Genomic DNA, 27,995 nt, shown 5'->3' on the forward strand with positions numbered 1-27,995 from the left:
TAAGGGAGAAACAAGGCTAAAATGTGGCACATATTCAATAATATCGTCACACTTTTTGGTCCTATCAACCGGCCCTGCTCACAATCTAAAACTCTCCCCTAAATCCTTCTAGTCTTCTACTCTCTCTCTCTTTTGATACATCAGACTGAACAAACCAAATACCACAAAAACCCATCGCACAACAACAGTAACCAGCTAATCCAAACTGTAATTGAGACAAAAATGAAGGGCAAAAGCCTCATTTAATTCAAGCGCTAAGGAACAGTGCTTTGATCAGCTGACCATCCTTAGATGTACAGGGATTTTGCATATGTATTGTGGGGGAAATTGCAGCATGGTAGTTCAGAGAAAACCAAGGGCAATACCGTCATTGCGCATCCTTATAAACAGTTGAATGAACAGTGATGAACAATCAAGGTCATTCAGCTTTAGATTATAGTATAATATAGAATTACAATAGACTAGCCATAAACGTGTGCGAAAGGGATGCTCGCATAACTTACTATTATATTGTCCCGAAACTATTGTATCCTTACACTATCGGCTCTTGTTATAATCTAAACTATTACTAAGAAAGAGAGTTTGCTCACTAAATATTTTTTTTTTTTTACCAATTTAACATTTATATATTACAATACTATGAAATATAATTAATTAATAGGAATAATATAGTAAATTGCAAAATAAAAAATAAAAGAATAAAAATATTAAAAAAAAAAAACAGAAAATATAGTAGTTGTGATGCCCCGGAAATTCGTAATTATTTTCCGAGGATTTTCCGGAATTAATTTTATGTTTATTGGATGGTTTCGTGGCTCGTGGATGGAGCGGAAGTGTTTCGGACGAATTTCTATTCGGAAATTGTGACTTTAGGGGTGGCGCAAAGGTTGACTTTTTATTTGTTGGGATTCTCTGAAAACTTCCTTCACAAAAGTTGTAGAGCGCGTCGATACGAGTTCATGGATATGTGGAACGCGAGAATCGGAGTTCGTATGAAGAAGTTATGGTCATTGGAAGGAATTTCCATTTTGGTATAAATAGAAGTTTCCCAAGTTGGAAACTTACTATTTTCATTTGCTTTCCCTTTCCGGAAACTATTCCTTTCTCTCTCTTCTCTCTTGTTCGCACCTTCAGAATCGAAATTATCCGGCTGACCTGACCCGAACCCGGACGATCCGACCTGACTTTTCCTGCGAACTGCGGCGGTCTCCGTCGACGAAACTTTCCAAATCAGTTCGTCTCCTCCGTCTGGTCGTCCCTGTGGTGTCCTCTAGCACCGATTCTCGGTGGTGGCGGCGGTAGAAGGCGGTGCAGGTTGGCGTTTTCAAACCCGGTCGGAAATCCTTGTTCCGACGTCGGCGAGGCTTCAAGTCTTCTTGGTTGAGCTCAGAGCAGCCTCATTGATCGATCCTTGGTGGTTGTTTGGATCGATTCACGTGAAACTTCAATCAACTCGGGTTGGATTACTGTTCACGTCTTGTGAGGTAGTTTTCGATCCCTTGAGCTTGTTTTTTGACTCCGAGCTAGTTATAAGAATTCACAAGCATGCTTAGATGAAGAACTTTGATGTTGGGAGTTTTGTGAAATATTGAGTTTTGGCCGACGGCGGTGCGCCACCGTCTGTGGCGGCATTCCGTCGGTGTTCCGGCCATGTATGGGACTGTTTCTGGTATTATATGTCTTCTACTCGTCGATACGAGCGTTTCGATATATAATATGCAAATTTTGGAGTTCGTTTGGAATTGTTATGATTATTGCAGTTTCATACCGATCGATTTATTCTATCCGTGAGAATTTGAGCGTCCGATCGACTTGTGGTTTGGTCACATCGATTGTGGACGTATTCCGGAGACTTTGGGAGGTCTCGGATGTGGTTTCGCCTCGATTGGCGCCACTTTGGGGATTTTAGTTCAAAACAGGGGTTTCGGACTTAAATCGTTTGTGAATTATTACTAAGTGGAAACCGATTGTGATTAGGTACTTGACGAAGTATTTAGACGAGTTGTTGGTGATAGTTTTGGTTTGGTTCTGTATTGAAGATGCAGCAGGAGTTCGAGGTGAGTAATCTCACGAAGTTCATTCATGAACGGGTTGACCTTATTGTTTTGAGAGTTATTTAGTTAACTGCAAACTATAGTTGGTATTAGTGGTCTTCCTGAGTGAATGACCACTTATATATATATATATATATATATATTTATGTGGAATATGTATATTCTTGTGGGTTGATGAGTGAATTGAAGCAATAGGTATTGATGGGTTTCATTCTATTGTTTTGGGGCTTGACTTTTCGGGAAACATTGTGTGGGAATTGGGAATTTCTATTGTTTTGAAAAGTGTCAAGATTTGGTGTGAGTTGCTTTGATGTGATTTGAATGTTTTGATCTAACGACCGGGGGTCGGAAGATCTGAGAGTCACAGGTTGTGATTTCTCCTTTTGGTTTGATTTAACGTTTTGCTCTGATGACCGGGGAGGTCTGATGATTGGAGGTCACGGGGTGACATCTCATTTTGTGTGAGTTGAGTAACTTTTGGGTCCTGAGTGACCATTTTGAAAGGTTTTGATCTGACGACCGGGGAGGTCTGAGGATTTGGGGTTGCTGGGAGTAACCTCAGGCATATATATCGGGACTTCACGCCTTTGGCCGGGTTTGTAGATACGATCAGTTAGAGCTCTAGTCTGTTGCCATAGTACATCATGGGGGGTAGCGGGGAGCTATCTGATGCTCATGAGTACGTGTTTTTAAAAGGGAGTTTCGGGGATTCTTTCTTTTAAATGTCCTGGGAAGACTTGTTTATCATATTTAATTGTCAGAGTTTCAATTATTATGATTTTGTCACAGGGTGACTTGTGTTGATTTGAGAATGTGTTTTAAAATGGAGTTTCGGGGATTCTTTCTTTTAAATGTCCTGGGAGGACTTGTTTATCATATTTAATTGTCAGAGTTTCAATTATTATGATTTTGTCACGGGGTGACTTGTGTTGATTTGAGAATGTGTTCTAAAAGGGAGTTTCGGAGATTCTTTCTTTTAAATGTCCTGGGAGGACTTGTTTATCATATTTAATTGTCAGAGTTTCAATTTATATGATTTGGTCACGGTGTGACCTTTATTGTGATTTTTGGGGAATGCATATTGAATTGTCAGAGTTTTCAATTAATATGACTTGTCACGGGGTGACTTATATTCGTTTCTTTTGGGGAAAAGAATATGCTGTTTTGGGAAAACAGAGTGTGTGATTCTTTTTACGAGTTGATGGGTTTCCTTGTTAGGTGAGTTGTGCATGTGTGGTTTTGAGTTACTCATACGGGCTTGCAAAAGCTTACCGGGTTTGTTGTGTGGCAACCCGGTGCACCATTCAAACGGTGTAGGGGTTAATCCTGCAGGTTAGGATAATCGAGGTTGAGGCAGCGAGCTAGCAGCTTTACGGTAGGAAGCCACCTTTGTGACTTTACTTTTGATAAGGACTTCCGTTGTATAGTTACTCTGAGCAGCCTTTACGTTTTTATTTTGTTGTGATCAAATTAATTCGTAAGCTTGTGTAATATATAACTTTTTGGATGCGAGTGTATATTAACTTTAAGGGTTCAGGGCATCAATATGTGTGTAAGTTTAAGGGAAAAAGATTTCAGGTATTCTGTATTGATGTCTGGACGTTCACGCATATATAATTATGGGGTTATATATATCGATTTTTTTGTGTGTAAAATCAGGGGCGTGACAGTAGTTGTACGAAAGGTTTTCTCACTACCTTTAACTTCTCTCTACACACATAGTGGGTGGGCCCTGCTAGTTTTTCATAAACAAAGTAAAATTGTTAACATGATTTGTTATTCTTTGTTAATCAACATTCTTTAGTGTCAATAAAAATATCCACATCACAGTCACTTTATAAAGAATTATATTTAAACAAACAAAATAAATTTCATACACCAATAGTTTCAAAACTTGCAGTATTCAGAGGAAGAAAACAAATACAAACATCAATAAAGCTTCTTTTTACAATGACCAAAAGCTAAATGTAGTTGCTTTTCTTCTCATATGCAAATGCAATCTCATCTAGATTGTCTGAACTTTGACACCAAGTGACACAAAATACACAAAAAAAATCAATAAAGCTTCTTTTTACAATAACCAAAGGCTAAGGCTTAGTTTGGGATTGCTGTGTTGTGAGGGGAAGCACTTCAGAACTTGCTGTGAGAGGAACCACTTTCAAACTTGCTGAGGTGTTTGGTAAACTGTTTTTAAAAGTGTTGTGAGGTCCAAAAATAATTTCTAGGTGTTTGGTAAGTTGCAAGGCAAAAGTTCTTTGGCTTGGTATAATTACCAAAATAATCATACATGCTAAGATATGCTACTAAAATACATAATTTTGTTTTTTGATTATGTAACCATACCAAATAAAAAAAAATTCTCATGTATTATTCTTGTACCCTTGGTTGGACCGAATAAAAGATTGACTTTAAACTCTTCAATATGCATATTATGTTTTACTATTACACAAAATCTCATCTAGAATATTTGGATTAATTTTCTAATCATAGTTCAACGTGAGCCATTACACAAAATATATTAAAGTCACTTGAAATTTGCAATTAAATGCTAAGTAGATGCATTCATTAGACTTTGTGCAATTGCATTTCTTAACACCTCCATTTCTTGTCTTCCTGGACCATCTCAATCATGTTCATTATCCTCCATCTCTTCACTAGTCTCTTCACTTGAGTAATTTCCACTTTCATCAAAATCAATATCTCATTGAGCATATCTTCTTATGTAATTATGAAGAGCCATAGTAGCAATAACTATATTTACTTGTTTTTCATACGGAAAATGTGGCATATCACGTAAAATACTCCATTTCTTTTTCCATACCCCAAAAGTGCGCTCAATAACACCCCTGAGTGAAGAATGTGCATGATTTAGTTTCTCTCCCCGCCTATTCTAATATTGCTTTCGAAAACAATACAAATTTCACGCTGCCCAGGTAATTTTTCTATCAATTACCAAGTCGTGCAAGGAACCAAGCATAGATCAATCGAATTTGAATTGAATACAACCTTGGAGATTTTGTTAAGCACTACAACAACCAAAATTGAGCTCATTATAGCAGCAGGAGCATTCATTTGTTGTGTATTATCAAACCTTCTGACAAGCTAATTACCATAAAACAAAATTCGATTGCTACTGAATCTATCGAAAATATCGTACGACATCACATGAGCGTTTAAATCATCCAAATTGAAATCATCTGGCCAAAAACTTGGGACTCGAGCTTTTGCACCTAGGACACCTACCTTATGCATTGACTGAGAGAGACATGCCAACAACATGGGAGAATTGATTTCCATCTCGGAGTAGATAACAATCCCTCTCCATGTTGGTAGATTTCTAAAGATCATGCAAACTTAGCAGAGCTCCAGAAGGCCAATAGTTTATTCACATTGCCTTAACAAAGTTGTAAGTGCCATGTATAAGCAGTCATATTTTCCAAGTGTCCTGGTGTTGATCTATTTCTATATACATATCACATGATCAATGGTACCGAGATAGGCAGAAAGATATTGATGACTCAATAAGTCAACAAAACATGAAACTCTTAGCATGACGGCCAGGTCCATGATATCAACTCTTTAAGCAAGAAACAATGGGATAGGTAGAACTTGCCATTTCGAGGAACCAGTTGTCTATGGGACGGTACAAATACTTTAGCCTGCCTGAAATCAGCTTCTTCTTGTCCAGGTCGGTTCCCAATTTTCTGTTAGATCTGCACGTGCAAGTTCCAACATCAGTGAAAAGACTGAAAAAAGGAGTATAGAAATATAAGTTTAACTGTCAACCCTCTTGAAGTCTCAGTGCTTAATCAAGACAAGAATAATCACCATAGATATGTAGGATCATCAATCTCCTTTAACTTTTAATGATATGGTATATCCTATGCATCCAAATCAATGAAGCCATTAAACTGCAGAAGAAAAAATTACGTAAGAAAAGGATGTGAATTAAAGCTCTATATAGTGGGTAAACAAGTTTAAAGAGGAGGATACTATATAGTGGGTAGCCAATATATGTACAAATTTCAAAAGCTGTAGTTACTAACTAAATAAATTTCCATTCATACTCTAATTTAAAAATTTCTTTATGCAGGTCCACCTTTCTCTCAGAAACCAAGACCAACTGATAACAACACACAACCAAGCACTCACTCAGTATAGCCTAGCATAAGGCTTGAAAAAGCTGAAATCAAGTCGGTGTAATTAAAAAGAAGTCACTTTGAACTCTTACCTGTTTTCTTTAGTTTATGAAAGATTAATTAGCTTCCTTGTTAAGGTTCTGACCGACAAAAGAATTCCTTGTTTAGGGGAGAAATTCTTATTATTATATTCGAGTTTTTAGCTTCAATGATAAATAGTTCTCGTTGTTGACTGATGGGTGTCTAATAACTTCATTTATAGTTTAATTATGTGATATTTGAATCATTCTCAATTTGGAAGCAAGAATCATATTGACTCCCATCATTCGCTTCTCAGAGCACAATATATCTGAGAATATAGCTTTATGTCATCATAACATGAAAGGTATTGGGGACTCTAGCCCAACTTTGAAGGAAAAGATTGTTGTTCCTAGTTTTGGAGATGATACAATTCCAAGAACCAAGACTGAATTGGTTCATTGAATCATAATTTCTATGAAGACCATTCCTATAAATCATTATTGGTTTCAATGCATAGATCATCAAGATGACATAAGAAGCATATTATTCATTTGAGTGGATTTATCAGCAACCACTAGTCTAGCAGAGATGAGTTAAGTAAGTAGACTCACTAATCACTAGCATACAAAAAAAAAATCAACATGGTGAAATCCTATTCAAACTGTCACTAACAGAAAGCATCTTGAAAACCACCAAAACGTTGTGACAGTAATAATACCTCCTCGTCTACGCACATCTAGAGCTAAGTAATAGATTGAAGGTATGTATAATCACCTCCTCGGCTCCTCAAAACAGCTTTTTTCATCCCTCAACTAAGTTAATCCAAAACCTACCTACCACTGGATTCCTTTTTCAATTGAAACTTTCAAACCCCAATTCCAAACATGAGAATACAGCAGCCTCAAAAACAATGAAAAGGGGCAAATGACGAATACAAACAAATGGCTTCATTCTAAGCATGAACACATCATCTCACTTCAACACCTAGCTGTCATTTAATTATGAGGTTCACCTACTTCCAGTTAACATATGAACTGAGTTTCTAAAGCTGAAACCATGTGAACTGAGTTTCTAAAACAGGTATACAAATAATGGGGAGGGCTGCAGACTTGCATTATTGAACCTAGGAAGATTTTCAATCAGAACGTTAACTAATGTGATATCATGACATACACACATGGCAAACAAGAAACCATATGCGATCCAACCAATTCACTGATCTATCTTCTTAATCAGCAACCAAAACGTTCCAAAAAGAGTTTATCAAAGAAACTGAACTCCTTATCATTCAGGAGTCCATTGATGAGAAGGATTGAACTGAAACTGTTCATGAATTATATGTTGATATGGACATACCATATCTACACATGTTGCTCAAATACTGATAAAAAAAAAAAACATACTACAAACAACCATGCTGCACGATCATAATTGGTTCTCAAGCTATGAAAAGTTGACTGTGGATTGAAGATGAATATGAAATTCATCATCTCTAAGTGGAAACATAATCGGTTAATTTAGCAAAAGAATAATGTAACAAAGAGAACTAAGCTGAAACCATACTTTTAGTCGTTTAACATATATAAGTAGAAAAGAAAATATGATCTTCCCCACCGTTTTTTAAGAAACCCAGAAAGCTTCAACTGTCAAAACTTCACATCCCAATAGCCATTATTCATAGTTAAGTAAACCAAATCAAACCCACCTGATAATTCAGGTAGAATCAACAATAAGAATAACAGAGTTCATCCACCAAAATTAAATTTCTCCTCGTTCCAATCTCTATCTTAAGCAGGACAATTATACTTCACAAAAAATTAAAACTTTCAGCTTTGTATCCCAAATTAAGCAAGACACAAGCTTCAATCTATCTTAAAAGCACAAACCAAACTCACAGAAGAATACCAATTTACATGGGTACGAATAAAAAAAAGACTGAATTTGAAAGAGTAAGGAAAAGAGAGCAAGATTGAACCTTTCAGTGACAGCAGAGAGAAAATGAGGAGAAGTTCGATGAGGATCGAATTATCCAATGTTGAGATGTACAAGAATTCTCCTATATAACAATTCAATGAAATCTGATCAATTTCTTGAAATAAAAAGTAAAGAGAAGCAGTGAAGCAAACTTTGGGTTCTGGAAATCTGACTGAGTAAAGCTCACATACCTTACTCCTTTTTGTGCAGCTATGGAGGAATCAGAGGAATTGGGTTCCGTTTGATTCTATCTTCAGAGAAGAAGCATAACCCAGAAGACCCAAATTTTGTGCAGAGGAAGGAAGCTAGCCGGCGAGAATCCACGAATGGGTAAATTCCTCCTATGTTACTTGAGGTATTGCTACTTGGACAGTTTGATACCCGATGTATTAAAAAGGACAGTTTGGTACCTGAAGTTAGACTCCGTTTGACACTTTGGTACTTCTGTCAATTTTTCTGTTAAATGTAAGGATAAAATTGACATTTAGAATATATGTATAAAAATATTAAAAAAAAAGCATGAGTTTGTGGGTTGATTGCCGTTCTTCATAGTTTTATAGGTATGAATTAATGTTTATGAGTTATGCTGAAGGTGAAATATTCAAATTTTATGTACCATTCTCTATGAATCCACCGATTTTTCCTCCAAAACTTGAATTTTTCCTCCTCTTCATAAACACAATGTGATGATATTATTTGGTATTATTTTAGGTCTTCATCATTTTTTGGGTCATTTAGGAGAAAATGAAAATGAATTAATGCTTTTGGGTTATGTTAAAGTTGACATAATTGAATTTTATGTTTAAAAAAATTTAGTTGTACGAGACTAGTTTTAATGGAGTACTCTCATGGGTACGGTGTTCACTATATGATTACTATATTTCTTAAACATAAAATTCGAATATTTCACCTTCAACATAACCCATAAGCATTAATTCATACCTATAAAATTATGAAGAAAATCAACCCACAAACTCATGTTTTTTTATTATGTTTTTATACATATATTCTAAATTTCAATTTTATCCTTACATTTAACAGAAAAATTAACAGAAGTACCAAAGTGTCAAACGGAGTCTAACTTTAAGTACCAAACTGTCCCCTTTAATACATCAGGTATCAAACTGTCCAAGTAACAATACCTCAGGTACCATAGGAGGAATTTACCCTCCACGAATTGAAGAAGAGGAAGGAGGAGATGCGGAATGATAATGATAGTGATAATGACGGCATAGAGAGTATCTGCCTCGTGATGGAGAAAAGATTGGATTTTGTTTCGTTGTAATTTTCAGAAAAGGAGGAGGACAAAATTGGCAGGAAGTCCAAATTTCATTAAACCATGCACTGTTGTTCCTCCGTGTTTTCCCAAAGCAGCTTTTAAAAGCTACAAATTGTAGCTTCCCAAATTCGGCTTTACGGAGAAGCCATTTCAACCAAAAGCAGCTTTCAGATATTTTACCAAACACCATGCTCTTAATTGTCTATTACATCTCTTGGAAAAATAAAGACTTAGACAGAATTGGCGATCTATTGATCCCAGCCAGATTTATAGTCTTCAACCCTTCACTCTAGATCATCTTCTTGATCTTCTTGTTCCACATATTGAGCTTCTCTTGCTTCACAATATGCTTTGTAGGCGGTAACAATTTCTTCACGAGCTCTACAAATGTGTGCCCAATGACCGGATACTCCACATCGAGAACATACATCTCTTTGCTCAGACTTCATTGATTAAGGCGCTTTGAAAGCGTCATTTAGATGGCTCTTAGTGTTGGTGGCGCCACCAACATGGCCAGAGGCGTTGCCTTCCTCTCTCTTTCCACATTGACCTCTTCGGTTCCGTGTTCACCTATTTTGGCTATTACCTTCCCAAGTAGAGCAATTATATGGACCAGAACGTCCAGATGTATCCCTAAGATTAAGGTTTCGCTCTTGGCGCCCTCTCTTAGGGGCGCGATTATAATTGGATTCCGAAACAAGCTCTATTTCTATGGATCTCGAATTATAGTTCTTCACAAGGATGTTGTCATGCTTTTCAGCGACATTCATAGCTCTAATAAGCTCACGAAACCTTGTTATCCGTCCTGCAGTAACATCGATTCGATAGTTCTTAGCAACCATCAATGCAGAGACGGGGAAGGTTGAGAGAGTCTTCTCAATCAACATCGCATTTGTGATCTCTTTACCACAGAATTCCATTAAGGATTAAATGCGAAGTGCTTCCGAGTTGTAGTCGAGAATTGACTTGAAAATCATAGAAGCGAAGGCTATGCCATCTTACTTCTAGGTTACGAAGCAGGGAGTCACGAACGTTGCCAAATCTTTCTTCGAGTGAGACCCACAGCCTTCTGGAGTCTTCTTCATTCATACACTCGTACTGGATTGAATCATCCATATGACGAGTCATTAGGATGATGGCTTTCACCTTATTTGCCTCTAAGGCTGCTCTATTTGCTTCCAAAGCTTAAGCTTGCTCAACAGTTAGCACGTCCTGGCTAGGCTCGAGAATCGTATCCAGGATTCCATCAGCCTTGAGATATTGGCGAACATCACGAACCCACCTGTGATATCCAGAGCCAGTTGTTCCCAATGGAGCAAAGTCCAATTTGTTCAGGTTACTGATCCTGAAAGAGAACAAGAAAAAGTTCGGAGCGGAAAAAGCTACCACGAAAACATATAAAATTTCTGAGCAAATTTGCTTCCAAGAAATTCAATTTCAAGAGGTATTGGATTAGATCGAAACAATGACGTAAGTGGTCGATTATAAATTCTCAACAAACTCTAAGTTTGGAGGTCTCAACAAGCTCCAAGCTTGGAGTCAGCACGAACCCCCACAGTTCGGCTTAATTAGGTCTCCCCTATGATAAAGACAGGGGGGGGGTAGAAGAAGGGAGTTTGTAAGTCCCGAGAAAAAAAAAGAGAAAAGAAATAAAAACTCTAAAAAAAGGGGAACGTTTAGTAAGAAATGCCTTGAAATAGGTCGTCGGAAAATTTGGCAGGAAAAAGTCGCAGGAAAATTGGTTAGAAAGGGGCCGGAAACTGGCCGGAAAGTCACCGGAAAACTGGTCGGAAAAGTCGCCGGTGCTGATGTGGCACCAGACCGCTGATGTGCTGCTGACGTGGCTGTGGGCCCTGTGCTGACGTGGCGGTGGCGTCTTTGGGCCTCTGGCTTGGGCTTCTTTTCCTTTCCTTTTTTTTTTTTTTCCTTCTTCTGCCGGTTTTTCTGTTGGCCGGTTCAGCAACTTTTAGACCTGTTTTTGGAGTTTTCTTCCAGTTCCTGGATCTTGGGATCGAAGAGCTGCTGTTGGAAAAATTTGGTAGCAATCGGAGGTCCGAAAGGTGGTGAACCGATGCAAGGATCCCCTTTTTTCTTCTTGGAGGGCTGGTTCGATACTTCCGGTGGCCGATTCGGTGGTTTTTTGGCCCGTTCCGGTAGTTCCGCCGTCGATTCTGGAATCCTAGGATTGAGGGCTTCAATATATGTGGCTAGGGTTTGAAGTCTACAAATTTAAGGTTTCAGGGTTAGGGCTTCGTGCTGATAACGTGTTTTAGGGAAACGATATTTGAGAGAGAATTGTTGTGTACTTTCATTGATAATAGAAGCCTCTTTATATAGAGGATTACAATGCATAGAATTTGAATTGTACAAGGAAATGTAATCATATATTGAATGGATATCTCTAAGATTCTTTGAGATTATCTCTAATTAAAATCCTATTACCACTAGGTCAAGTAACCTAGAGTTTGGGCCAGACACATATTTTGGATTTACTTAAACAATTCCTACTTTTCTCTAAATTTCAAAAGATATTTCATATTCTTCCACCGTGATTATTTTATAATTTTAATTAATCTACGATTGTTCTTTGTTATTATTATTATTATTATTATTATTATTATTATTATTATTATTATTATTATTATTATTATTATCTATACTATTATTAAGAGAAGAGGTTTTGTTATCCAAAATAAAAAATTTTGACAGATTTAACCCAGAAAGATTAAATTTTTTTTAGAATAAACTAAAACATAAGGATAAATATGACAATTACAAAATGAATTTTCATTACAAAAATTAAAAAAAAAAATTATCCAACAACCCCTATTTTTCTCTCCCACTATTTTCTCTCCGCAATAATTGTTTTAGGGCTAAATATTAGTTAGTACCCTGTGGTTTAGGTTCAAAATCAATTCAGTCCCTAGACTTATAATTTCATCAAAAACACCCTTGCACTTTCAATTTTGATCTAATAGGTCCAATTCATTAATATTATGTTATGCGTTCAAGTTATAGTTGGATTATTTATTGAAAAACTATTTATTTTTAATAGTAGAACTCACTCCTAAATTGACTATGCAGACCACTTCGACACCACATCATAAAAGATAGACCATATATGAGTCACATTAACAAGTTAAATAACTCAATTGTCGAAAAACTAACAAATTGGACCTATTAAATCAAAAATGAAAGTGCAGGGGTGTTTTTGATGAAATTAGAAATTCAGGGACTGAATTAATTTTAGACCTAAACCACAGGGTAGTAATTTGTATTTAGCCCATTGTTTTATTTCATTTTTATTTAAGTTTCTTAAAAAAAACAGAAAAAAGTATAACACATGAAGGAGCATGTATGAAGAAGGCTAGTCATTATTATTCATGGAGTGAAATTCACACTCCATGTTTCCTTTTTTGTATCTTAGCATCACATTTTTATAATCCACACTACAAAAAGACAAAATTTATGATACTAAAAAAGAAAACATGGAGTATGGATTGTGGATTGTAAAATGAATAGTGTGAATTTCATTGAGCCCAGAGAAGCCCTCTTTGTGTAGAATGGCTCTTTGGGAACATGAAAAAGTTGGGGAAGGGTTTTGCGTGCGTCCGGAGTCTTCCCTATATAGTGTCAAGGTGACATGGTTACTTGGAGCTTCACTCTAGAGTTGCATTATATTAAATTGCTTTAAAATCTTTACTTCGGGTTTTCTTTTATGACTCAGTTCTGTCGTAACCCGGTTGTTTGGGAGAGTCATTTTATCATGTGATCTTCATTTTTAACTGCATATCCGAAACAGAGACGGAAGGACAAATAGAAAGGGGAGTGTAAATAACAAAGATTTGATATCAAATGAGTAATCGCCTCCTCTTCGTTGGCACCACCATTTGCTCTAATCGCTGCTTCATCCCACACCACTTCACTTCCAGGTATCTCCTCTCCTCTCCGCTCCCGCCCGCCTATTCACTTTTATAGCTGCTTATGCCTTGCTTGCTTTGCAGGAGCTGCTTTTGTAGTGGTACCTTGAGAAATCAGACTAACATGGAATCCGATGAGGTTGTGGTGGTGGCTCACCCTCACCTTTTGGATACCAAAATTGCTGCTATTCGGAATGCGGGTCCCCCCAAACTCCAGGTTTATTCCCTTCCGTCATCCATGTATGTATGTGATTCTCTCTGGTTTGTTAGAAATGTATGTCGATTATTCCATGTGCCCCTCAGGTTATAGCAGATTTTGATGCCACACTCACAAAGTACAGAGTGAATGGTTCTCGGGGACAAAGTAAGTTTCTTCTGTCTTGTTTGCTCTACAATTCTGTTTGCCGCAGGTTTTAGTTCATTGATAACAAGCGTAGGCAGTCATGGCCTTTTGCAACAGGAGAATCCTGAATATAATAACAAAAGGCGGGAGCTATTCGAATACTATCATCCATTAGAGTTCTCGCCAGCTATTCCAATTGAACAAAAAACTAAGCTTATGGAGGAATGGTAAGCCCCAACCTCTATTTTCGACTGTTTTGATTGTAATGCAATCACATAACTAGTGATTACATTGACACAGGTGGGGAAAGACTCATTCTCTTTTGATTGAGGGAGGCCTTACCTATGATGGGATAAGGCAATCCGTTGCTGATTCCACAATTGCTTTTAGGGAGGGTGTTGTTGAATTATTTGAGTTTTTAGAGGTAACTTCCCTTTTACATGTAATTGTGTGAGTATATGCCCCTTTTGTTTCCTTTCTTATCCAACAAAGTAATTGATCTTTTTAATATGTAATTGACGATGAATTGGGTTATGTTGGCCATCTCTTTTTCCTCTCTCTCTCTCTCAATGGTTTTACCGTAAACTGATTATTTATTTCTTACTTGCAGAAAAGAGACATTCCTGTTCTTATATTTTCAGCAGGACTTGCAGATATCATAGAGGAGGTTAGTTAAGTTTTGTTGTCAATTTTCTCTTGTATTGTCTCAAGTATTATTTGCATGCTTATGTGTATCTATTCTCATCATTCTAGGTCCTGAGGCAGAAAGTTCACAGATTGTTTAAAAATGTGAAGATCGTCTCCAATAGGATGGTATTTGATGATAACAGCCACCTTGTATCGTTTAAAGGTGTCCAATACTGATGAATCTTTCTCAGACTAAACATAATTTCGTACTATGGGTTATGGAAACATAAGTCTTTTGTACGCCACAAGCTAGTTGGTAAATAATAATAATAATAATAATAATAATAAATAAATAATTTGTGTGCTTTTGACCTTAAAAGTTCTCTTTTTTTGTTGGTATTTTCCATTAATGGAAAGGCTGACTAAATGGTAAACATCCCCTTCCTGGAAAACACTCCCCACCCATGCCTGGTCTGACCCAGGACTTGAAACATATCCCTCCATTTGTAAGGAAGCTTATGCTACTAGCTCTGAGGCCATTGGAAATTGATACCAAATTATAATCTCTACTTTACTTTTGTCTTTCATCTGTTTTAAACACCTTTTTTTTTTTTTTTTTTCCAACTTCCAACATGAAATGCTATTATATGCAACACTGTTTTATGAAGTAAAGTTTTTGTTCAGGTGAGTTCTTTCTCTATGAAATGAAAAGCTGGGTACTTCATAATTTATGGTGCCTATTCGCACTGGCAATTTCTCATTTCTTTATATGCTATTTTTTTTTTCATTTGGTGCAAACTATTTCTCTGTGTGAATTCATTCATGATGACGAGGCGTTGTATTTGCATATTCTTATTTTGGTTTAATGTAATTTTACAGGGAAGACGATTCATAGTCTAAATAAAAATGAGCACGCTCTTGATATGGCTGCTCCACTTCATGAGCAATTAGGTGATTTAGATGGGCCAACTTATGAGAATGCGTCAGTCAAGACAAGAAGAAATGTCATTCTTCTGGGCGATCATATTGGTGACCTGCGAATGTCTGATGGTTTGAACTATGAGAATAGAATTTCCGTGGGATTTCTGTAAGTAAAACTTATTCCATACTTAATAATATGTCATAGAATTTTGAACTGTAAGAGTAATTTCTATTTTCTTTATTCCAATTTATTTTTCATAAAAAATTTTCAGTACCACAAGTAGAATGCAAAATGCATATCTGGATGGTAGTGTCTTATTATTATTATTTTTTTGGTAGTTTATTTCTTGTATACCTACATCTGCAAAGAATTACTCAAATTCTTGGTAGTCAGTTACTTGTCACTCGTAATTGGTAGCTTAAGGAATGCACGCTACATCATTATTGTCTATATCTATATGTAAACTTGACAAACTTTGGTGTTTCTAGTCCCTGTCATAGCCACTGTTTTCCAGGAGTGCATTACTGCTCTATGTTCTGCTTCTGTTCTTCATCAAAGATGCTTCATTCCAAAACATTTTGTTGTTCTGATTCCATATGTTTATACTGGAACCAGCTTTCTGTCTTTGTTTGTTGGTATATTTATTGTTGTAAACTCTTACCATAGTCATTTTACATGTCTATCTTTGAAAATGGGGATACATAGATTTTTGGATTTTTTCTTTATTTTTTCTTATAAACAAGCAAATAGAATAAATATATAATTAACAATAAAAATTGTCCTACTTTTAGCAGAGCAGAGACATAATATGACGGTTAACTGTAAACCCTAATTTAACATGGGGAGGAAGTCAAGCAGATAATATATGATAGCACTAGTTAAGATTTAGAAGCAGTAAAATTTCCATGAGGTCTCATTGCCATAAATAAGATTTTATTTGAAGTTGACTATATGATATCTTGTCTTTTAACATCAGGTTGTGGCACACACATAAGGTAAGTTTTACAGAGATTATATTTGATGTGGTCTGGGTGATGAACTTAACTACAAGTTCATGGAAGGTACTTTGTCACTTAGTCTGGCTGTCAAAAATCACACATGCAGCAGGCTTGGACAGATTTTCCCTGGATGAACAACAGTATTGACTATCAAAGGTGAAAAGCATGGTTGTGGAGCTCTCCAAGGATTCTATAATGCTCTGTAATTGCTCATGGAAGCAAGAAAGGCTGAGCAGCTAGGGCCTAATATCATCTGGAATAATTTTTTTCTCCAAGTTAGTTCCTCTTCTGGAACCCATATCATTTGTGGTGACATGTTGGTTGGGATAGGGCTATAGTCTAATGCCTAAGTCAATGGCTTGTGGTTAGGTTTGTTATATGGTAATTCGGAGCACTGGGCAGGCATTTCTTAAGTAAATCAGATTCTCCATTGGTGATGGTTTCAAGCTGGTGTTGAAATTTGTGGTGTGAATGAGAGAGCCAGGCAAGATGGGGGTATTACTGTGGGAGGTAGTCTTGAATCTGAAGATTTGCCTACTAGTGTGCAACTGAACATTGCTGTCATGATTTGACGTGCGATTGAGAGTAGTTAGTGTTGCTAGGAGGAGCATCTGGAAAGTGAAATTACTTGTCAAAATGGGCTTCATTTTATTTTTCAGGAGCTTCTGTGGAAGGCTAATGGCGTAATAATCTTAAAAGTATAACATAGTTGTAGTTAATAGCATCATTGTATAAAGTTAGCATCAATACTGGACCATATTTTACAACATCTGAGGTTGGGACTTTTCTTTTCTTCATTTGAGGATTGTGTAACAATGTCTCTGACAGTTCTGTAGATTCAATAGTTTTATTGCATCAAAAAGGTGGAATTGGTGCATACCTGTGAAGTGTGATTGTATGTACACCCTTCCATTGAGCTTCCTACTGACTAATTTGATACTCTATTTTCAAATCCCTTTGTTAGTTCACTTCTTGATACCAACCATCCCTTTGTTATTCATCAGAGCTATACAGCCAAGTTAATTGAAGTCATAAGCAGGACCTGGCTGAAGTCATAGCTAAGTTGACATTCTTGGGACAGGCTGGCCCCATGATATTTATCTGCCTCTTGTGTAGTATTTTGTTTGTGGGGACTTGGAACCACCCCCTAACTCACCAGAAAAAGAAAATAGGAAATGTACTTATTATTTGAAGATAGGAAATGTAATTATTTGAAGAAATGATTCCTTCTCTCCTACAGGTTAGATTACCATGAAGAGGAGATTGAGTGTGTTACCAATCTGCATGGTGATATATAAGATGCTTAAGTGGAGTTGGATTCATTTGTAATTGGTGGGCAAAGAAATGAGTTGATATGATATCAGTGTACAAAACCCAAAAGGTTGGCATGGGTTGGGATGACCAAGTACCCCATCGTTGACATTTCCAGTTATGGGATATTTTCATTTTTCAGTTGTCTAAAGTATAGCCAAAATGGGTAACTATTGAGATCCTCAAAATGAAACAGCCAAAATAGGTTCATATTGCAACAATTATTGCTTTGATGTTTTACTTCTGACTGGATAGCTACATCACTTTTATATCATTAATCTCTTTTACATTTTAAGCCGAGTAATTTAAGCTTTCCTCTATTTTTGATGGTGCTAGATTTGTATAAACTTCTTTGCCTGCAATGATGTTTTTATTTTCATTCTTTAGTAGTGAGAAAGAGGATTCTGTACTGAATAGCTGCGAAATTTATATTTAATTCTGTTAAACATGCCAGACATATAGGAATGGTGGTGGTTCGTCGTAGATTGATTTGGCTACTTAACCTTGTTACTGCTGTTTCAGGAATGACAATGTTGAGAATTCTATTGATAGCTACCGCGAAGCCTTTGACGTTGTTTACCTGGTGAGTTCAGTTCTCTGAGATGTCTATTTGCTTTGACTATTTTGCATTGTCTAAGGATTTACTGTGCTCATATGTGGGTAGATCTACTGCACCAGATATTATAATTTTTAAAATGGATACTAGATGAATGAATCAATTTGGCGCTATAAGCTGGGAATTCTAATTTATGCCATTCAGCATTTGGGTTTTGAAAGATCCATTATATGTGGTTGTAGTTGACATGATTTCTTGCTTGTACGTCCTTAATGGTATTATACTCTTTTTAACATACCGCATGGTTTCCTGCAGAATGATGCACCCATGTGGGGAGTAGTAAAGCTTGTTTCACAACTATGTCCTGGAGGTGATTGAATGATTGATTGCCCCAACTATTAATATAGTCTCTGCTTCTTTCGTAGCACGGTTTTGGTGAAATTATAGGCAAACAATTTTACAATAGGCGGCTCTTCATCCTTTGTTATCAATTTAGTTATTAACTTATTATTGATACTATTCATTCATTAATTTTACCCACAAGTATGTTTTTAGTCTTGAACCCCTTAATGTTGTAAGCTCTGCTTATAAGTAACAACTTCGGTCAGTCCTTTTGCGCAGACAGATTTATCCTTGAACTCCATGCGTCTTAAGCTGAAAGATATTCCTAATGAAATAACATGCTTTATTTCATGACTCGTGTTGAAGTGGTAGTGTGACATTTTAAGTATGTATAACAATTCAAGTATTCCTTCAATCTCTTGATTTTTGAATTATTTGGCAAGCAACAGTTTTTGATAATCGAGCCAGTAGGGCGAATATATATTCATCAAAAGTCAGAATAGGCCATTACATATCATTCCGCTGCCATTTAGACAGACAAGAAGATAGTGGTAGTACTCATAATGGTACATAGAAAATAGACCCACTCATTGTACAATCAATACGTAGACATAGCGGGATCCCCCTTTGGTACTACACTGGAGGGGCTAGAAGAATCTGGCCCTCCCAACCTACTCTTGAAAGAAGGAGAAAACAATAGACTGGGAATGATGATTTCATTTACATAGGAAAGTATCCTTTATACAAGAGCTATCACAATTAGTTCCTACAAGTCAGGAACCTGTTAACTATCTAGATTACATAGAAGGAAAGTTACAGCTCGTATACAACTCAATCAGTGTACCGATCTGCATTAACATAGTAGATATGACAGATTAGTTTCCTAACATCTCAAGTTGGAGAGTGGATATCTTGCACCCCCAACTTGCGAATCATAGGAACAAAGATATCTTTCCCCAAAGGTTTGGTCAGGACATCGGCAAGCTGATACGCAGAATTTACATACCTTGTGGCCACAGTACCATCTAGAATTTTGTCTCTAATGTAGTGGCAATCCATCTCGATGTGCCTAGTTCGCTCATGAAATACGGGATTAGCCGCAATGTGCAGTGCAGCCTTGTTATCACAAAATAGCAGGGCTGGTTCATGGAGAGATAGGCCGAGATCTCTAAGCAGACATTGCAACCAAGTCAGCTCGCAACATGTTCCTGTCATGGCACGATATTCTGCCTCTGCTGGAGACAAAGATACTGTCTTTTGACGTTTTGACCTCCAGGAGATTAAAGAAGGGCCAAGAAAGACAAAATATCTGGTGGTAGATCTTCTAGTGACAGGGCATCCTGCCCAATCAGAGTCACAATAAGCTCTCAATTTGAGATCATTGATGGAGGAAAAGAACAGACCTTGTCCAGGAGCACCTTTTAGATAACGTACTACTCTTAGTGCTGCTTCCCAATGCATTTTTCTTGGGTGACTCATGAATCTGCTAAGAACATGGACTGCATAAGTAATGTCAGGACGTGAGACAGTGAGGTATATGAGCCTGCCAATTAATCTTCTATACTTTCCGGGGTCTTTCAGCAAATCACTACTATCGGACAATTTTAAGCCTTTTTCCATGGGAGTATTCGCAGGTGCAGCTCCTAGTAACCCTGCGTCTTCAATAATCTCTAGGGCATATTTACGTTGACATATAAAAATCCCACGTTTAGAAGTCGAAACTTCAATACCAAGGAAATATTTTAAGTCTCCAAGATCTTTGAGACGAAATTGGCTATGTAAGAAAGCTTTAAGTTCAGCAATAGTCTTCAAATCATTCCCGGTAATCAATATGTCATCAACGTAAATCAAAAGTGCAGTAAATGAATTCCCATGTTTTCTAGTGAACAATGAATAATCAGCTTTAGATTGGACATACCCGGCTGACCGTATAGCATCAGAAAACATCTCAAACCACTGCCGTGAAGCCTGTTTCAAACCATATAAGGACTTGTGTAATCGGCATACCAGATTCTCCTCCCCCTGTCGCCGAAGACTTGGCGGAGGAGACATGTAAATTTCTTCCGACAAATCACCATGGAGGAACGCATTGTTCACGTCCAATTGATGCAATGTCCAACCACGAGCTGCAGCCAAAACCAACAAGCAGCGAACAGTAATGATTTTGGCAATAGGGGAGAAGGTTTCTTGGTAATCGACCCCTTCTAACTGAGTAAAACCCTTTGCAACCAGGCGGGCTTTATACCGTTCAACAAAACCGTCAGCCTTGTGTTTCACCTTATAGACCCAATGACAGCCAATAGGAACCTTACCGGCCGGAAGAGGAGCTAGTGTCCAAGTGCGGTTAGCCTGAAGAGCCTGTAATTTAGAAAGCATAGCGGCTTGCCATTCAGGATGAACGACAGCCTCAGAATAGGTGCGAGGCTCAGTAACGGCGCTGACGGCGGCGGTGAAGGCACGGTGTGGAGGCAGATATCGATGATATGAAACATAATGTGCCAAGGGGTAGCGAGTACCTTTGATCGGACCAGGCAGCAAAGAGGACGATTGGTCGGAGAGAACGGCGGAGGAGACATGGTATGTGAGACGATCCGGTGGGCGGACTGTACGGCTGGAGCGACGGAGGCTGACCGGCACGGGACCGAGGACAGGGTCAGGGTCAGCAGCTGGGGTGGGAGAGGGCAGGGCGGCAGCCGGAATAGGTGGTGGGGAGGGAGGAGAGAGCGGCGCCGGAGAGGGAGAATGAACAGAGGGGGGATTGGGAAGACAACGGCGGGAGTAAGTACGAAGAGAAGGAGGTGGTGGACGTGGAGGTGGAGGCGGTGAGGGCGGGGATGGTGATGATGGTGGTGGGGCGAAAAGGGAGGTGGAGAGGACAAGGCATGAGAAGGAGGGGATGAAGGGAAAGAGGAATCGTGGTCTGGAGGAGAAGGAGAGGAAGATGTGGGGAGAGAGAAGGAAAAGTCAACATCAGAGTCAGAATGAGATGGGTCAGGGAGCAATGGAATTGGGCCGAGTTGGTGACCCAAGGACGAGACAACAGGACTGGGCTGAGAAGAATAAGGAAAGATATGTTCATGAAATTTGACGTCGCGGCTAGTAAAGACCTTCTTGCTAGTTAAGTCAAACAATTTGTAGGCCTTTTGACCAATGGGATAGCCGATGAAAATGGACTGAATGGCACGGTGATCAAACTTATGAGAGGGGTGAACGTTAGTAGCATAGGCTAAACAACCAAAAACACAGAGATGAGAGAAGGAAGGTGGTTTGGAATAAAGGAGTTCGAAAGGTGTTTTGAAGGTGAGGATAGGAGAAGGTAAACGGTTGATGATGTGGACTGCAGTAAGGGCACACTCCCCCCAAAATTGAGAAGGAAGATGTGCTTGAAACTTGAGTGCACGAGCCACTTGAAGAATGTGACGGTGTTCGCGTTCCACAACCCCATTTTGTTGAGGCATGTAAACGCATGAATGTTGGAAAACGACACCGTGATCATTAAAAAAAGAACGAAGGGAGAGAAATTCACTACCGTTATCACTACGGAAAGTTTTAATACGAGAATCAAACTGAGTGATAGCATAACTAAAAAATTGTTTTATGAGGGATTGGACTTCATCTTTATGGCGCATTAAAAATATCCAAGTAAAACGTGTATAGTCATCAACAATGGTAAGAAAATAATGAGCACCAGAAAGGGAAGGAAATCGATATCGACCCCAAATATCACAATGAACAATTTCAAATGGTTTGATAGAAGAAATGGTACTAGTATTAAAAGGTAAGCGACTCTGCTTAGCCAAAGGACATATGTGGCAAGCATTATTAGACGGAATAGAAACATGCAAAAAATTCTTAGCAATGAAACCTAAACAAGAAGATGACACATGCCCTAAGCGGTTGTGCCATAGATTGGTGGTTGAGATGGTAAGATGACAAGCTGGGCGTGTGGTGGAAAAGAAGGACTGGTCTTGGACTTCTCCGTCGCTAATGCCATCAAATAATATAATCTGTTGCATTGTTCACCCAAACCAATCATCCTCTTCGTAGCCAGATCTTTCAAAACACACCAATATGGGAAGAAAGTCACCGAACAATTCAATCCTCTCGTCAATCGACTAACTGATAATAAATCGACTTTAAATTTAGGTATAGATAATACATCATGAAGATAGAACATGGTACTCAGCGGTATTGATCCTTTTGCAAAAATTTCAACTTTATCCCCATTAGGCAATAGAACAGATGGTAATGAGCAATTACTATTTTTCGACAATAATTGCGTAGAGGAAGTAATATGATCTGTCGCACCGCTGTCAATGATCCAATTGTGGGAAATTACCCTAGACAAACCTGGTTTTGTTACGACATTGGCTTTGGGACTTGAGCTTGCAATTGAATTGGGCTTCAAAGTTGGATTGCTGAGGGCAGCCATAAATTGCTTAAATTGGGCTTCAGTAAGTGTCACTGTCGGCCCATTATCATCTCCAACAACTTCACCAACTTGATTTGCCGAAGGCATTGTTGTTCTTAATGGCTTCTAAAAACCGGTGCCCTGTTTGGCTTTAGGATGACCTGGGGATAGCCAATTAATTGATAACAAGTCTGTACCCAGTGACCCGGATCTCCACAATAGGTACAATGTGATCTTCCTTTGCGTGAGCCTTGACGCCGGTCTGTGTTACCACGGCGTCCATCCTGAGGCACAAAATTGCCGTCTGGACGGTGGTTGTGTCGGTCGACTCCCTCAAAACGTCCTCCTCTTCCTAAAGTGGAATTGGGTCTCCCTGAATTGCGCACGGCCATTGCTGCGCTTGAGGATGAATCTGCAATGGGATGAGAAGCACAAAGAGAGCGTTGTTTCTCATCCTGAGCGACCGCTGCATATGCTTGACGAACCGTGGGCAAAGGAATCATCAGGAGAATTTGTCCGCGAACAGAACTGTAAGTATCATTTAATCCCATTAGAAACTGCATGAGTCTTTGTTGTTTTGCTTGTGGTCCACGAGATACCTCTGAATAGGTAGCTAACTCATCCCATAGGCCCTTCAATTTTGTATAGTAGGCTGAGACTGACATCTGTTCTTGTCGGAGACAAGCGATTTCTCGCTGAATCTCAAAAATTCGTGGTGCGTTACCTTGAGAGAATCGCTCACGAAGATCTTCCCATACTTCATGAGCGGTAGGATAGTAGATGACGCTGTCGGTGATTTCTGGGTCAATTGTGTTGATGATCCAAGAATGGACCATATCGTTACAACGGGACCAAGTAGCATAGCCTTATGGATCGGTTTCTTCCGAGGGAGCCTTGATTGTTCCATTCACAAAACCTAACTTGTTCTTAGAATTCAGAGCTAGAGTCATAGCCCTTTTCCATCCTCCATAATTGTCTCCGTTCAGAGGTTTAGAGACTAGGACGAGCCTTGGATGATCTGAATGATGGGTATAATAAGGATTAGAAAGACCAGATTTTGACATCTCAGATGGAGGAGGATTGGAGGAGTCGGCATGTGTCTTGCTGTGATCTTTTGATGGTGGAACATTGTCTTTAGCCATGTTGACCAGAACGATGAGGAACTAGAGAGTAGGCTACACGAGAAAGTAGAGTGCAGTAGGGAAGAAAGAGAGTTAGGATCTAGTCCTGCTCTGATACCATGAAAGAAGGAGAAAACAATAGACTGGGAATGATGATTTCATTTACATAGGAAAGTATCCTTTATACAAGAGCTATCACAATTAGTTCCTACAAGTCAGGAACCTGTTAACTATCTAGATTACATAGAAGGAAAGTTACAGCTCGTATACAACTCAATCAGTGTACCGATCTGCATTAACATAGTAGATATGACAGATTAGATATGATAGATTAGTTTCCTAACAACTCTTAACCAATAAATCTAGTTGTCTAGAGACCTCAATTGGTGTACAACTAGGTCCACTGAAAATTAAGTCGACAAGAGCAGATCAAATGCAAAAACTAGATGCACAAAGGTGCCTAGACTGTCCCTAAAAAAGGAACATTATTGTAATTTAGACAAAAACTAAATAATATAGTGTTGGCCAAGGCCAAATCCCTAGCCCAAATTCGAAGCCCAGCTACTCCAAAAGAAAGCGCAAACTCCAGGTCCAATAGGTTACTGCAGCAAGCCCAAACCTATCTCCAATCGCGCAGTGGTTGTGTAGCACCTCCGCTACATCCAGCCGCGCCGACCCACGTCCTCGCCGGCTCGAACCCCGCGTCCTACACCTACATACGTCGTCGCGCAATCCTACAGCCACCAAGTCGATGTCGGATCAGCCATAAAACCTCGTCGCCGCATAGCCCCCGGGAACCTTACTACCGCTCAGTCCATTTGACCCATGCCGTTGTTGCTAGATCTGCAGAACCCACGCCACCTGTTACGTCCCGTATCTTAAATTACCAGTTTACTAGTTATTTGGACGGTAAACGACCTTTACTTTCACTTTTACTGTCGTTTAAGTACTTTTAGTGGCCCTAAAAGTTGACTTTTTGTTCGGGTCAAAATTTGAGAAATTGTTCTTCATGGAAGTTGTAGAGGACGTTAAACCGAGCGCGTGGATATGTGGTACGTAAAAATCGAAATCCGTATGAGAAAGTTATAAGCGAAATACTAAAGTTACTGTTCATGTGGTAAGTTTCTATAAATAGCCAAGTTACTGTGGTAAGTTTCCATTTTTGGAAACCTACCGGGCTTTTCTCTCTCCTCTCCCCTGATCCTTTCCCCTCTTCGACCCGATTGCTTCTTCCTCCGATTTCTTCCTCCTCCGGCCACCCCACGATGGAATCCGGGCACCGGCAAGCTCGCCTCTTCATCCTTGTCACGCCTGTGGTGGTGTTTTGCGGTGGCTCGGCCGGTGGAGCTCGGAATTGAGCCATGAAGTTCACTGTAGCAATTTGGGAGTTTTGTCGATTTCCGGCGATTCCGGCCGTCTCCGGCCACCAAACTGGCGTCGAAGGTGCGGTTTTTGCCAAGGATCATTTCCCCTCTAGCCTTGAGCCACGATTTGCAGTGTAGAGGGAGAATTGATCAAAACCCGATCCTAGGGTTCTTGAATTTTCTAGGTTTTTCTTCACCGGCCGGATTCGACTGTTTAAAAGTAAAATTGGGATGTGTTGTAGTTGAGAAAAATGATCAGTGTGTTGAGTAGGTGCTGTTGTCAAAATTTGGTAGCCATCGGAGGTGGCAGACGCCGGCGCGTGGAGGCGTGTAGGGCAGTGTTTTAATTCCAGTTTTTAGCCCATTAAATTGTAGAAATGTTGTAGAACTGGTATGTGAAGTTTGGTGAATTTTGGAGAAGCTTGGAATTAACTATGAAGTTTTGAAGTTTAGGGTTTCGATTATCGAATTACGAGAATCCGACCGTCGGATATCTCTCGGTTCTGACTTGGAACCTTTAAGATAATGAATTGGTATTAGAGATAAAATTTGGGTTGAATCCGAGAACAAGTGGAGGGATGATTTGTGAGGATTTGATTATGGGACTCGTATTAAATTGTCGAATTGTCGCTTATAGAATATAATCGTGTACAGGGCGACATACTAAGCTCTGGGTCGATGAAGGAACTCGTATACGTGATCGTCGGAATAGTACTGTGAGTGGACTTTTGTTTTAAATAATGATGCATGCGTTTATTTTTCTTGAATTAATGCTTTATTTAATTAACATATTACTTTTCGAGCGTATGAATTGATTTCGGAATTTGATTTCGATTTATCTTGTGGATTTGCTTTCAATAATGATTTTCATGAAGTGATTATGATTTATTCCGGTTGTGAATTTCGGATATTATTTTGTTATGCTCGGATTCGAATCTATAATTTATGTGATTTTCAACGAATTATTTTCCGAGGTGATTCCGGAATTTCATATTTATTTTTCATTCACCGATTTGAGATCTCTGAAAGATTTTCGAAATGGGATTTCGATGAAATTATTCCTTGTTTATTTATTCGATCTTTGGTTTTGGCATTGGGAATGCCTTGGCAACGATTTCGGTTTGAGAATTATGATTTTGTTTGATCTCACCTTTCCGCTATTGGTTTGAGATACTTTTGGCGTGTGGGACACGTCGATGATATTTTCAGCTTACTGTGAGATTTTGGGGGAAGCTTTATGGATTTATGTGGTTTTCGGATTTTCTTTTGCCATACTTTGGGTGACTATTATCATTGCTAGCATTGATCTTCCGCCTTTGTGGCGAGGTGATGGGATCACCGAAGCCCTCCGCCTTTGTGGCGCTGGTTACTGTCTTTGTGACAGTAATTCTAAAGCCCAGTATCCTATCGCTACAAATAGTGGCGTAAGGGTATATTACGGGAGTAATGGGAGTACTTTAGCCTGGGAGGCTATCACCCGAGCCTGGGTGGCTCACTCATATGGCTATCATCTTCCCCTACTCTTTATACTATTTTGACTAGCGGGGCTAGTCTGATTTTCGTTTAACCAGCGGGGCTGGTCTCGTTTTGTTGAGTATCAGAGTTTCAATCTTTTCTTTCAGTTGTTTGTGACTAGCGGGGCTAGTCGGTTTTCTTGAGCAGAACTTCTCTCATTTTGGTTTCCTTAATCATTGCATGCATCAGGAGTTTTTAAAGAAATAAATGTGGGAAAGTATAAAATCCCTTTTGTTTAAAATTGTTTATTTTTGTCCACTCACTCTAATGTGTTTTCAATTACTTTCCCCTGGGCCCTTCGGTTTCAAATGCCCAGTTTGCAGGCGAAACTAGTTGAGGTCGAGCGTACATGGAGTTGAGGCATAGTCAATAGCATGGCTTCCGCGTTTGCTTTTGAATTAGGTTTTCCTTATTTACCTTTCTGTTGAATTGCTCTAATTACCTGTGGAACTAATGTTGTTAAGTTGAGATTTGTGTTTTGTGAATTAGAGAACGTTGTGATTTGGGGAGCAGGGTGGCTCCGGGAGAATAAGGATGAATGATTTAGAAGTGTAAATTTCCTTTCTACAGGTTTTGGGTAGTCCATTTTAGGGGAAATTTTGCCAAATTTTTGGAAAAATTTCTTCTAAGGTGGGCCTCGCAGGGCCACCTCGGATTTCAGGGTGAAATCTGGGTCAGGTCCTGTCACCGCCGCTCAAGCCATCCATGCACAACCCAACCACCACGCATAGAGCCTACATCTGATGCTCACCAACCAGACAACCATCTGTCCCTTGAGCCGATGCCACTCTCTTGAACAAACCGAGCAAAGTAGCTATCAGTAGCCGTCCGACAGCGACTCATCAGCGGTAAGGAAAGTCCATACCGATTCTGAACGCCACCGGACAAGCAGACTTTTCAAAATCCTAGACCAAGAGACGCCGGGTTTTTTGGAGCTCTGTGATGTTATGAATAAAAGTTCCAGTTTGGCAAGCAACAGTTTAAGAGCAATCATCATTATCGATCATCTGAGCTAGTTGGTGTATTAAGTAAATAGTGCAATCGAATTGGGAAGGATCCTTCTGAACATGTATCAGTTCGATGCTTTGCTATACTATA

The 27,995-nt window shown here is 38.9% G+C and overlaps 2 protein-coding genes across 5 annotated transcripts; one reads left to right on the forward strand and one right to left on the reverse strand.

The window, feature by feature from the left end:
• The first annotated feature begins 13,236 nt into the window (after nt 1-13,236).
• On the forward strand, nt 13,237-18,833 carry LOC112183405 (7-methylguanosine phosphate-specific 5'-nucleotidase A). 4 transcript variants are annotated; one of them, XR_002929894.2, is made up of 11 exons: nt 13,238-13,399; nt 13,472-13,604; nt 13,691-13,751; nt 13,825-13,957; nt 14,031-14,154; nt 14,341-14,397; nt 14,484-14,580; nt 15,237-15,444; nt 16,256-16,274; nt 16,384-16,552; nt 16,647-18,102. XR_002929894.2 is itself a non-coding variant. In XM_024321791.2 (10 exons), the coding sequence occupies exons 1-10, from the start codon at nt 13,323-13,325 to the stop codon at nt 16,435-16,437; spliced, it is 963 nt and encodes a 320-aa protein (XP_024177559.1). In that variant the 5' UTR covers nt 13,238-13,322; the 3' UTR covers nt 16,438-18,102. The 4 variants fall into 4 exon arrangements, 3 of the variants coding, with proteins under 3 accessions (XP_024177549.1, XP_024177559.1, XP_024177557.1); XM_024321791.2 differs by having other exon boundaries at nt 16,384-18,102; XM_024321789.2 differs by lacking the exons at nt 16,256-16,274; nt 16,384-16,552; nt 16,647-18,102 and adding exons at nt 18,111-18,171; nt 18,460-18,833 and having other exon boundaries at nt 13,239-13,399.
• A 4,180-nt stretch (nt 18,834-23,013) lies between these two features.
• LOC112203795 lies at nt 23,014-23,733 on the reverse strand. Its single transcript, XM_024344715.1, has one exon. It carries the CDS (start codon nt 23,731-23,733, stop codon nt 23,014-23,016), a length of 720 nt encoding a protein of 239 aa, XP_024200483.1.
• Between the last annotated feature and the right edge of the window lie 4,262 nt (nt 23,734-27,995).

Source organism: Rosa chinensis, chromosome 1 (genome assembly GCF_002994745.2).
Source record: "Rosa chinensis cultivar Old Blush chromosome 1, RchiOBHm-V2, whole genome shotgun sequence".
NCBI classification, from domain to species: Eukaryota; Viridiplantae; Streptophyta; class Magnoliopsida; order Rosales; family Rosaceae; genus Rosa; species Rosa chinensis.